We start from the raw sequence: 12,847 nt of genomic DNA, 5'->3' as shown, positions 1-12,847 counted from the left end.
CACATCGTACTGCTGTGGTGGCAAAAAGTGATGACCATAGATTTATGATGAAGTGTCGACACCATATTGATGGTTGTCCCTGGTACGTGCGGGCTATGTTGCCCAAGAATGGAAATACTTGGGTTGTTAGTAAGTGGGCTAAAGAACACACCTGCCTAAACCAAGGCCTTACTCGGGACCATAGACAGCTGGATTCTGATGTAATCTGTGCAACCATTATAAGTATGGATTCTGATGTAATGGCCTTAGTCGACTAAAAGTGCTCGACATTTAGTCGACTAAAATTCGTGTTTCTTGATTTCTGAATTTTGCCCATTTAGTCGATTAAAAGTGCAACTTGATCGACTAAATGGGGGCAGGATGGTGGATAGTTCTGGGGAGGGGCAAATTGATTATTAATTAATTAATGAGGGGCAAAATGGTCAAAAAGCCAATAAAAGTTCATTTTAAACACTTGTACATGTGACACACACACACGTGCGCGATGCATGCAAAAAAAAAAAGGAGTCGGTTTGTTTGTCTCGTAAAAGTTAATGTAACTTTTAAATAAAATTTATAAATAAAATTTTCTACGACACAATTATTAAAAAAATAATTAAAAGATAAAATAAATAAGAGATTTGCAACTTAATATTGAATGGTGTCTATAATAGACTCTAAGAATATTATATTATTGACTCCAAAAATCTGCAATGATAAATTTCTTGGAATAGATTTTAGGGACACCTGTCTCTATTTTTCAATCACTCCCCGCTTTGCAGAAGATGAAAAATCAGCCATTGAAAGAAGGTTCATGGCAAAAAAAGGAATATCATAAGGTTTTAGAAAATAATTAGGATTAATAGACTAACATGTAGTTTACCAAAAAAAAAAACTTCCTTATAAATATAAATTAAAAGAAGTCGGTTGAAGTGTAGACACATGAATAATAAAAAATTAAATGAACAACATAGTTTTACGATGCAGAATATGTCTCTTCGTTTTTTTTAGTTGAAGATATTTTACCATAAATGTATTGAGTTTTATAATTCTCATTTAACATGAGAATTTAAATTTTTCTACACACCCTTCGATTTCCGTGCCAACGTGGGTCCTACATATACTTTTTTTCTAACATATGGGTTTTTGTCTCTACAACATGAGAATTCAATTCTCATGTTGCATGAGAAATTTAAAACCCAAATGTATTTTATTAAACTTTTTTTTTCTGTAATCAAACAAAGAAATAAATATTTCAAAATTTGAAGTAATAAGCGAATTATTGTATATTAATTATTGCAGAAGATTAACTTCAGAAGACGAAGAAGAAAAACAAACACAAAAAATTTAGATTATATTAAATATCATAACTTCAAATAATTAATGTTTAACCTTACGTTAAACATTAGACAATCATCCACAATTGTTCAATCAAACGTCAAATAAATATTAAGACATTCTATATTTTCTAACTATCTAATAATTCTCAAATATATAGTTCAACAACACCTAGAATAAAGTTGATGCTACACAACTTCTTTCCCAGCAACTTTGTCCATATACAACTCCCCTTTCTCAAACAAGGTGTCTTCGACTTCAGCAATAGAACTAATTAAAAATAAAATAAAATTGGGACACTATAATGTATTGATGATATATAATATAGAAATAATATGTAGTAGAAAATTATATACATACAAACTATGTTGCACCGACACTGTCACGGGACACGGGATACGACATGACACGACACGTTAATTTAAAAAATGTTAAATTTCGACACGTTAGGACACGTTTCAATATTATATAATATTTTTAATTTATGTAGTGCATATTATATTTAGTATTCAATAACTTAACAAAAAAATAAAACTAAACTTATAATACCCATCAATTTTGCAAAGAAACATAATATATCCTAAATGTTTATATTAAACTCAATAAAATTGTAATTGTTATATAACGAATCTAATAATTGGAACTCAAAATGCAACACAACATAACATTTGAACCTTTTTTGAGTCTTTGCAATAAGTATTAGAGTGTCGGGAAGTGTCGGAGTGTCAGCGAGTGTCGGACACGACATGTAAGGATTTTTGAAGTGTCGGTGCTTCATAGCATACAAATAATGGGTAAGTACTTGACTCTTTCTCTATCTTAATCTTTTTGTTAGGACGGTTAACTGAATAATTAAAATTTTCTTCCTTGACGACATCAGATTTTATAATCAATTGTGACAACAAAGTGAGGGAAACAACAGCAACATCGGCACTATCACATGTTTGACTCTCATCATCCTGGTAAGACAATAAAATTGTATAAAATTATGAAACCTTATACAAATAACGCAAAAAATATTTAATTGATAAAATCTAATTTTAATTTAAAGATACCATAGCTCTTTTCGGATATGCTGATACAACATTAGTATCGCAAGCATTATCAAATACTGCTTGATCTTGAAAATTAAAATTATGTGTAAAACTAATAAAAAGTACTAATATACTCAAATAATGTTTGAAAATGAAAACAACATGCATTAGGGTCAACAACATATTTAAGGTATGATGCGATAATAGTTTCGTTGAGCAAACTTTAAAAACTTGATATTTTGGCTCGGTTTATGATTCCAAATTCTTTTTTTTCCTATTGACTTTAAATAACATGGACTAGTCATTATGAACGTTAAGTTCTTTCAAATAATGATCCAAATCACCACCCAACAACATCGGTATGTTATACAAAGTTAATTTAAATTAATTTTTCTTAAAAGAACCTCAGTGAAGAGAAAGTGCGAAGGAATTAGAATCAGACTCTTTTGAAATGCTGCTCACATAAATTAGCAGCACTCATTCCCAACAAAGCAACACAAACTCTATCGAACAGAAGAAAAGATGCAGAATCTGTGTTATCCACAACCCTCACTTGAATACTTGAACACTGGCTATTTAGTTACGCATTACAAAGGAATAAATGAAATTTGTAGTACTTTGTCATTGAAATGTTAAGATTCGAAATACGTTGGGGACAATAATTTACTTTGGATGATAATCATCCCAATGTTTTTGGCAGTTTTTACAATACCATATTTTCAAAATCAGAACAAACAGAATATAGACATTTCTCATAGGGCTTGTACTACCAGTTGTATTTCGATTCAATCAACTATATGGTTCCAAAAGTAATGCATGTCGTAACCTGACATATAAATAATAAAAACATAAGAACAAAAAAAACACAATCCAATAAAGATATGGGAAAACATTCATCAGTTGTGAAAATATACCTCCCTGCAATTCTTAATGTAATCGATACAATTCCTTTCGGTATCCTTCAGAAACTCATTTTCAAAAGAATATGAGGTTTGGGTGGACAACTGAGTCAACCTCAGACTACTTTCCATTGAATCAGATGAAAGCCTAAGATGTAATTATATAACATATAACAGAATCAGGGCATATATGAAAATGAATGCTTTTGGAAAGACATATCCGACTATATTAAATTACATGTTCTTAAAAGTATATATGACACATTTTTTTGAAGACTATAATCTTTGGTACATTAGAATAAAAAAGAATCCTTGTGGTATATTTTGTATTTGTTATTCAAATTTTACTTATACATTCAAAAAAACAAATACAGCAAGACACACACAAAAAAAACACAATATAACTCGCCCCGCCCCTACTTTTGAAAATGAGAAAAAAACTCAGTCCGCCCCGCCGAGTTACATTTTGCATTAAAAAAAGAGAGGGGGTTAGGCGAGGCGAGTTAGGCAGGTTGTAAAACTCAGCCTACCCCACCGAGTCGAGCTTGTTTTGTCGAGCTTTTATATATATATAAGATCCTTTGACACCATATTTTAACCGTTAATTTCCGACAATCGATAATTATAATTTATTGTGCGTTACTAATTAATTAATAAGTTTAACGCAATGAATTATAACCATCAAATTGACAGAAATCAACGATTATGATTTAGTGTCAAACTTTTTAATTTGTCATCAGTGTCAAATTTAAAGTTTGACACCTCATCTGAAAGTCGTTAGATAAAAAAATATCGACGACTCTAATTTCTAAGTATGTGACACCATTGATCTTTTTTGATTTAACGGGCTCTCAGATGAGGTGTCAAACTTTAAATTTGACACCAATGTTAATGATCCTATCCCATATACATATATATATATATATATATATATATATATATATATATATATATATATATATATATATATATATATATGGGATAGGATATTGTGACACCCAAGTTATGTTACACCCATGTGACACCCAGTCAATCTCACCGTTAGATCGCTTATGTTGATCCAACGGTTATATTTATTTCCATCTTTGTATGGTCATGATTTCCTAAATTTAAAGTGAAAGCATTAAATATGGAAAATCATAACCATACAAAGGTAGAAATAAATATAAAATATTAAATTTGGGAAATCATGACCATACAAAGATAAAAATAAGTATAACCGTTGGATCAACATAAGCGATCTAACGGTGAGATTGACTGGGTGTCACATGGGTGTAACATAACTTGGGTGTCACAATATCCTATCCCTATATATATATATATATATATATATATATATATATGGGAAAAGTACTTCTACAGCCACTTTAGATAAAATTATCTACAGCTACCCCTTTTTAACTAAGTATGACCGGTCATACTTAGTTATAACAATAAAGCTTTTCTTTTTTTCTCTTTCCTTAGACACTGTCGGCTGACGTGGCGGAGAGAGAAAATGCAATTTTAATGTATGACCGGTCATACTTAGTTAAAATAGGGTAGCTGTAGACAACCTTATCTAAAGTGGCTACAGAAATGTTTTGCTATATATATATATATATATATATATATATATGAGGTAGGATCCTTTGACACTAGTGTCAAATTTCAAATTTGACACCTCATCTCAGAGCCATTAGATCAAAAAAGATCAATGGTGTCACATGCCTGCAAATCAAAGTCGTTGATCTTTTTTGATCTAACGACTCTGAGATGAGGTGTCAAATTTAAAATTTGACACTGGTGTCAAAGGATCCTACCTCTCTATATATATACACACACTTGTGCTTTGCACAAGTTACTAAGTTCTTTACATATTTTGGCGCCAACAAATAATTTGATGAAGTCATCTTCAAAAATAAAAATCAAAGAAAGGGATGAATTCATTTCGAGGGCTCAGGTTCAGCTGCATATAAACCAAGCAACTCCATGCTCATAAAACTCAAGCAAGAAATGGGATCCTAAACAATTAGCGCAGAAAGGACATTTTCACTATAAGATATCAACTCATTGACACCTTAACTGAAATAAAAACCACACTTGAAATAAAGAGAGGATAGAAAATGAGTTGCTGATTAATTAAATATCAACGCACGATTGCAAACCTCATCTAAACATTGTGTACCACATCTGTAAAAGAACCAATTCAACCCAAAAGCTTAAGTTGTTGGGTGATATATATCTCAACACGCCCCCTCACACGAGAGTCCATTGGACTTGAAGGGTGGACAATGCACAAGCCCACCTACCTGTGCGAACAAAGAAATTCCACTTGAAAGAAAGTGGGGGGCGGCGAGGATCGAACCCGGAATACAAGGCTCTGATACCATGTAAAAAACCAATTCAACCCAAAAGTTTAAGCTGTTAGGTGAGGCTATATTAATAGTTTTATATATCTCAACAACATCAGTCCGCAACTTAAAATCTTGCATGACATCAAACAGCCATCTCAAAGCTAAAGTCAGGTCTACGATACTCAAAAGACAAGAATTTCTGACATACATTTAATGCCTAGTTGTTATCAAATTACAGAATTTTGTCCATGTCAACCACTAATCAATTAATGTGTACAATGCATCCTAGTTATCACTATGTTCTATGTCATGACTCATCTTCAGCTTCAGCAGAAGCTATTTCTGAATCCAATTTGTTTGTTAACTGCTCGTTCACATGCTTAGCAACAGATATCATATCAAGAATGACACTTGGATCCAGACCCGCACCTCCTCGTTTGATTACACCACAGATGTGCCCTTGCCTATTGACAGAGAGAGAAACAGCACAGCTCATTTGCGATTCTTCTTCTGATGTGGCATCCACAATATAGTGCCTCCCAACCTACAAAACAGAGCATGACATTATCATAAAATATGGTCAACTGAGAAGGCAGGATAGCACAAGTATGTTTACCTTGGTCAGTGTAACTATGACAGGGACTCCAGATGTGTCAAATTGCAGAAACTCCTCATCACTCACTTCAACTTCTGGTTGCTCATCACTTGAAGAACCAGCAGCAACTTGAACTTTTGGAATACCCGTATTGCTCAAAGCAGCCTAAAAGAATAACAGATATTAGCTGCATTAGGGCCTTTCTTAGTTAATTCTGAAAATAGCTTTATATCCCCCAAAAAAATTCTCAACATCAAACTGAATGCAAAATCATTTGGGATAACTACAAGAAAACAACTACAAAAAACAAGGATATTTTCAATTATATTTTACGGCTAGTTCATCTTTTCAAGCAATTTTCCTTCATATTATTCAATTTTTGTTTTATGTTGGTTGTACCTTAATGGCAGCGCCTAGGGCATCCAACAAATTTCCATCTGAACTAACAAGAAGCCCATCAATGTACAGATCCCAACAAATTTTTCCTTTGATAACAATAAGTGAGGAGAGATCAATTCCAGCACCTGTAACAGTGTCAAGAGCTCAACAGCCACAAATAAGAAATTAAAGAGAGGCAAGAACATGGTAGGAAAAACATATGGTAGTAAGCATAATCTTCATGCTAGGAGGAAGATAGACCTGCTCCACTTTTACCACCCAAGAGACAGCGTTGAAGAGCAATTGACAATTCTGCCGACAACTCATCACCCCCTCTACCCTATATACAAGCAAAGATGTAGTACACCAAATGAAAATAATTATATTGAAGCAATAAAAGGTATTTACCAATCAAGATGGATAAATAAGACATCAATAATAGAAAACACTCTCATTGATGAGAGTCTAAAGCTTATTTGATCCATTGCAGGCATTTAACCTTATTCCAAGGTTTTAAGGATTTACTTGTTTGTTTTGCTATCAATATTCACAGTACTTAAATATGAATATAAAACAGCAATATTCACTAAACAATGAGGAAGAAAAGCAATACAATGCCCAACCTCAAAAGCTGGCTCTGCAGTCGAACTGCAATCAACATGTATAGAGACTTTCCCTTTGTCAGGTTGCAATAAGCTAGGCTTTCCAAGTTCAGCCTATAAATGTGTGTAGCCAATATATCATGGTCAGTCAGAGAACTGATACGATTTGAAAAAATTGTTCAAAACATTAAACAAAAGGATGTTAAAGAGATTCTTCCCAACATTTTAACAAACCTTCAAACTGGCAATGACATCTGTCCCACCCATTCTGACTCTAGCTGAACCATCTGCCCCCTGTCATGAAGTTCATTGAATGTACAAATTAAAACTATTTAGAGCAAGAAAAATTCAGATGGTCAGCTAGGGTCGAATCATCAGAATACTGGTACCCTGCCAAATTCCAACTCATTTCAGAATTACCTGAGGAATGACTCCGGTTTCAACATAGATTGGTCGATAACTCAATCTCTTTCTACCATCACTACGAAGGTCTTGAGCAACACCTCCTTGGATGAAATGTTGTTCTCCAAGAGATAAACCCACCATTCCTGCAAATGCAAAAGATATGAGAAACTTTGTGACTAAAAGTACAACATGGAAACCATTACATATGAAGCATAGACGTCAATCTCAGATAGTGTATACCATAGTTGTCAATCCCCAATATTAGTGCAAAGTGACCAACCCCAAAAATGTTACAACAGGATTGGAATTAGCAGGAATCAGTGTTATTAAACCCGGATCGGTCGGGGTACTTGGTCACTAGTCGGACCGATTGACTGGATATATATATATATATATATATATATATATATATATATATATATATTTAAATATATTCTCCATATCTAAAATGAGTTAAACAAGATTCACTAAATAAGCTCAAAAATTACTCAATCACACTTTTACAAGTTCATAATTAATCAATAAATTGCACAAAATAAGCACAAATAAATGCAAATGCACGCTATCACTATGCCCATGGCATCAAATTTGTGTCAAATTCAGGCCCTCTTTCTCCACCAAACTCATCTAAACCTTGACCAACATTGCTTTCATTTGGGTAAGTAATTTTCATGCTGTGTGCATCTGCATCATTATCCTCATCCTCATCCAAATCAAATAGAAAGACAACATCTAAGAATCAAAATCTACACTAGAGATTCAATCATAAGATTCGTGCAGCTACTTGTCCGGGTGGCCTGAGTTGATAATCATAAAAGCTAATCATAATTCATAATAGCTAAATTGAAAGATATATCTAATCATTTAAGTGGAAGAGTGCAGTCACATAACCCATATAATAGGAACAGGAAATTAGTAAAAGAGACCACAAAAATGCAAACCACATAATATACAACAATCCAAGCTCAGGTACCCAGCAAAAATAATGATACAATGCAACACCAGATAAAGGAAACCACAAAATGCATACACCACAGAAAATACCTCAATCCAAATAAATCAACCACTACACAGCCGACCAAAAACCAGCAGAATTGTGACATGATTTGAGCACCATAAAATTAAAACCACGAAATACACCTTTTTATTGGAATTCAACCAGAGATTGTAAATGGTCTATCAGCCAGACAAACAAAGAAGAAACCCCATAAGCACTAAGGAAAGAAACCCATAGCAAAAGAAAATGATTGGTGGGTATGCCAGAAAGCAAAGATGCTTTGGTGAAAGAAAGACGAAGGCTTTATGATCTTTTGAAGGAAGTTCCATTTTTTCGACCTTTTCCAAGCTATTCGAATTTCATTCTTTGCGAGGTTACATCTGGAATGGATGCAAAGAAATTAAAGGTACCTTCTTTTCAATATCTTTCTACATTTCACTTTTTCCCTCCTTAGCCTAAGACAATTATTGTGTGGTGCCAAATCAGGCACTGTATTTCTGTTTTGAAATTTGAATTGACAGGAACCTTTTTCCCACCAAAATTTCCATTTGAACAACCAATCCCCTCATCATAATAACCATACTAAAATGCAGCCATCTCATCATGCTTAAAGAATAGTTTTTCTGTTAATGTTTTTGCCACCTCAGGTTCTAGCGAAATAACCACACTCTACAACAGAATAACTATATTATAAAAGGAAATTTTGAGTAAAAATAAAATAAAAATACACACGAAACTGGAATACAGTGCATTAAATCGAACCATACAAGAATTCTTCCTTAGGTTTTAAACTTGTCACTGGTGTCGCTCTGTCTTAGAAATGATCGAACTTCTTGGGTATCTTTGTTTTTGTTGAGATTTAAAGTCCCACATTGGTTGTATGTGCAACTAATGTGAGTTTATAAGACCTTGGACACTCCCACCCTTTGAGCTAGCTTTTGGGGTGGTGTATCCCAAGGTTCTTTACATGGTATCAGAGCCTCGCCGCCCCCCACTTTCTCTTTTGGCGTTTCTTAGCACAGGTAGGCTGGGCCTGTTGCATTGTCCACTCTTCAAGCCCAATCGCTCTCGTGTGAGGGGGCGTGTTGAGATTTATAGTCCCACATTGATTGGTTGTATGTGCAACTAATGTGAGTTTATAAGACCTTGGGCACTCTCACCCTTTGAGCTAGCTTTTGGGGTGGTGTATCCCAAGGTTCTTTACAGTTTTAATTTCATTTCATGCATTATAGATTTTAATTTCATGCATTCTTGATCTAAAAGGTATACTTTTTCTAGCAAATAGGCTTTGCTTTATCCACATACTGTTTGTCAGATAGTGGCAACTCAGTCACATGTACAATGAGGATGGAGGAGAAATGTTTAAAAAAGATTTAACATATGCCGATTCCAAATTTATACTCTTTCTTGCTATCTTTGTTTTTCATCTTTTCTTCAGAGAGGGCTTAGGTTGGTGGGGATTGGCAGGTGTACAACGTTTCTTATATCTGCTATAACCCTAAATTCAAAAATTGTGTTTGCTGAGAAATTTTAGAGCCTTGTGTTCTAATCAAGGATGACCTGTTGCATAGTTTAATTATATGTAATTCTGGCAACTGTGAAAAGAAGTAAACAAAAATATTTAAATTATTTTCTGCTATATTTGTTATTCCCAACTTAGACATTATTTATTTGAATACAGGAGGACATTGCAAAAATGGGTTGAATCGGTGAGGGAGGGAAACCTGATGAAAATACATACCAATATTACCTGATGAAAAATTCCAACGCAATGGGTTTCAATCCCAATTACTTAAAAGCCAATTTTAAAATATTTCAAACCCAAACTGAAGACAAGTGAGGAGCATGAAATGCCATAGCACAACAAAGAAATAATGATATAAATTTTGACAGAGTGTGAAACAGGGGAAAGGACAGCAATGCCTGTGAGCAAGGGAGTAAGTGGAGGTGGAGGTGGAGGTCGTGCTTTGCGGTCTTCGTCGCCGGAGAAGCTCTCTGTTCAGCCGTCGTGTTCGTCGTGCGTTGCTTCCTGTTGCTCCTTCTGTAGTCTTAAGTGAACTTCTCATTTACGAATTTAGGGCCCAAACAGAAGCTCCCCTCTTTCTTTTTTCTTACACTTAGACCAACCCAATTTCTTATTTAATTTAACATTTTTAATTAAATAATTTCTTTAAAAATGTAAATTAATTTTTTTGCTAAGTGTATTATTAAACTTGTTCCCGCCAACTTGGTGTATTTAAATCGAGCTGAATATATATATATATATATATATATATATATATATATATATATATATATATATATATAAATATAAATGATCTGTTTATAATTGTTTTTTACGAATTACACTAAGTATGACCGGTAATACTTAATGTAGTTTACAAGAATTTGTAAATATAACCTTTCTCATATATATATATATATATATATATATATATATATATATATATATAGAGAAAAATATTTCTCAAGCAGCTTGAGATAAGTTTATTTCCGTCCACCTCAAAATTACGTCATTTTATTTATTTATTTTTTTATATTAATTGATTCACCTTTGAATGGTTATGATTCTTTTTTTCTCTCCCTTCCTTTATCACCATTCATCCATCTTTGTACAGTTATGATTTAATAGCCGGGGATAAAATTATCTCGAGCAGCTTGAGAAACGATAAGCCCTGTATATATTTTTCTGGTTATTTTTTTCTCTCTTCCTTTATCATCGTACATCCTTTTATAAACTTGATTGCCAACACCTTCATGAACTTATCGCCAACACCTTCATGATTATTTTTCTGGTAGAAATTGTGGATCCTTTTATTCCAGTTTGGTTTAGCTGAAAGTTTTTTTTTTTTTTTTTATTAATGATTTTCAGATAGGACAAAATTCTAAATCATCCAATGACTAGCCTAAAGTTTCTAAGCCATTTCTAAATTTGTGTTGTTTACAGGAAATGATGCAATCAAACAGCTAAAATCATGTGGAGTATTTATTGCGGAGAAAGTCTCGCGAATCTAAGGCCATTCGCCAAAATTATGTTGCTCTTTATGGTCAGGATTTTCTCCATATCTTGTAAAATGCTCAAAAAAATGACATATTAATTGGCTGTAAGTAGAAGTTACATTAAAACATATATGACTTAAATTGGTCGTTGCAAATACAAATGTAATGTTTGTATCAATACTGCTGCACATAAACTAATACGATATCCTCGTTGCGTGAGAAACAATGAATTTTTATTTGGTTTTGGGTATGATAGATCAATGAATGACTATTTAATAGTTATTTGGCAATGGTGCAATCCTACTGATTGGGGCTCTGACATTCATTTTTTCTCCTTCAAAACCAAATCATGGAACACACCAACGGAAACGAAAAAAGAAAGGAGAGAAAAAAACCACTCAATTGACCAACGAAGTTCAAGAGCAATAGTCACTCGCCCATCCATCGATATGGGAGCATACCATAGCGAAAAGAGATCCTCAAAAATTGAGGGTATCGATTTTTCATCTGGGAAGGAGATTGATGAAGTATTCAGGGCTGGTTTGTTCTTCAATGGGGCTCTTCATTCTAATAGAATCAATGAAATTGTTGCCTTTGATATGATGGGAAGGAGTTTGTCAAAGATTCCTTTGCCACATGATCTTACCATGGTAACGATGATGGATAATTTGTACAATTTGGTGGTAATTGGAGGATGTCTAAGTCGCTGTAAAGGTTGGAAGACGGATATGACAAGTGCAATAGTTGAGATATGGACGATGAAAGAATATAAAGTGCAGATATCTTGGACTACTATGGGGCGTTTGGTATAGGAGATATTTTTTCTTTACAGGAGAAAAAATATTACTGAGAATATGGTGAGAAATTTTTTTCCTGGGCAAGTTACAAAAAAGTGTTTGATAAGCCAAAAATTTTACCGAAAATGTTGAGTTATTTTTATTATATTATGTTAGGTTGGTTGTAAAATATTTGTGTGAATCTGTACTTAAATTATAAAATTACCCATTGTGTTTGAATATTTGCTTTTAATGTTCATTTTACAAAACGACAGTCTCTTTCCATGTTCGTTTTTTCTTCAGTTCGCTTGTGCATTAACAACAAAATACATGGTAAGAAATGAAGTTCATATGCAACTGCCCCTAATTTCATAATCCAAGAACACCCCACACACTAATATCAGCAGGGACTTATTTAAAAGATAAAATGCTTAGAATACTTAAAAAACGACAACATCTCAAACACAAACGAAAGAACAAAAAAACCAAATCAACCCTCTACGAGGGCAAT

At 33.5% G+C, this 12,847-nt stretch overlaps 1 protein-coding gene across 1 annotated transcript; it reads right to left on the bottom strand.

Annotated features, from left to right (window-relative positions):
* Positions 1-5,667: 5,667 nt before the first annotated feature.
* LOC133317440 (uncharacterized) lies at positions 5,668-10,616 on the bottom strand. The gene is made up of 8 exons (XM_061519306.1): positions 10,484-10,616; positions 7,579-7,706; positions 7,393-7,452; positions 7,180-7,272; positions 6,818-6,896; positions 6,578-6,702; positions 6,200-6,343; positions 5,668-6,127 (listed from the first exon to the last, which is right to left on the bottom strand). Exons 2-8 carry the CDS (start codon positions 7,702-7,704, stop codon positions 5,891-5,893), a joined length of 864 nt encoding a protein of 287 aa, XP_061375290.1. The 5' UTR covers positions 7,705-7,706; positions 10,484-10,616; the 3' UTR covers positions 5,668-5,890.
* Positions 10,617-12,847: the final 2,231 nt, after the last annotated feature.

This window comes from Gastrolobium bilobum, unplaced genomic scaffold (assembly GCF_033153095.1).
Source record: "Gastrolobium bilobum isolate Gb01-03AN ecotype WA unplaced genomic scaffold, APGP_CSIRO_Gbil_v1 utg3480, whole genome shotgun sequence".
Lineage (NCBI taxonomy): Eukaryota > Viridiplantae > Streptophyta > Magnoliopsida > Fabales > Fabaceae > Gastrolobium > Gastrolobium bilobum.
This window is presented reverse-complemented; position numbering and strand designations above follow the sequence as displayed.

Excerpts from the sequence above, each read along its gene's own strand:
- LOC133317440 (XM_061519306.1), bottom strand. The coding sequence starts at position 7,704 with ATGGTGGGTTTATCTCTTGGAGAACAACATTTCATCCAAGGAGGTGTT. Across the intron at positions 6,897-7,179 it reads CTGCAGAGCCAGCTTTTGAG|GGTAGAGGGGGTGATGAGTT; the intron begins GTTGGGCATTGT and ends GCTTGTATATAG. Across the intron at positions 6,128-6,199 it reads TCATAGTTACACTGACCAAG|GTTGGGAGGCACTATATTGT; the intron begins GTAAACATACTT and ends TCTGTTTTGTAG.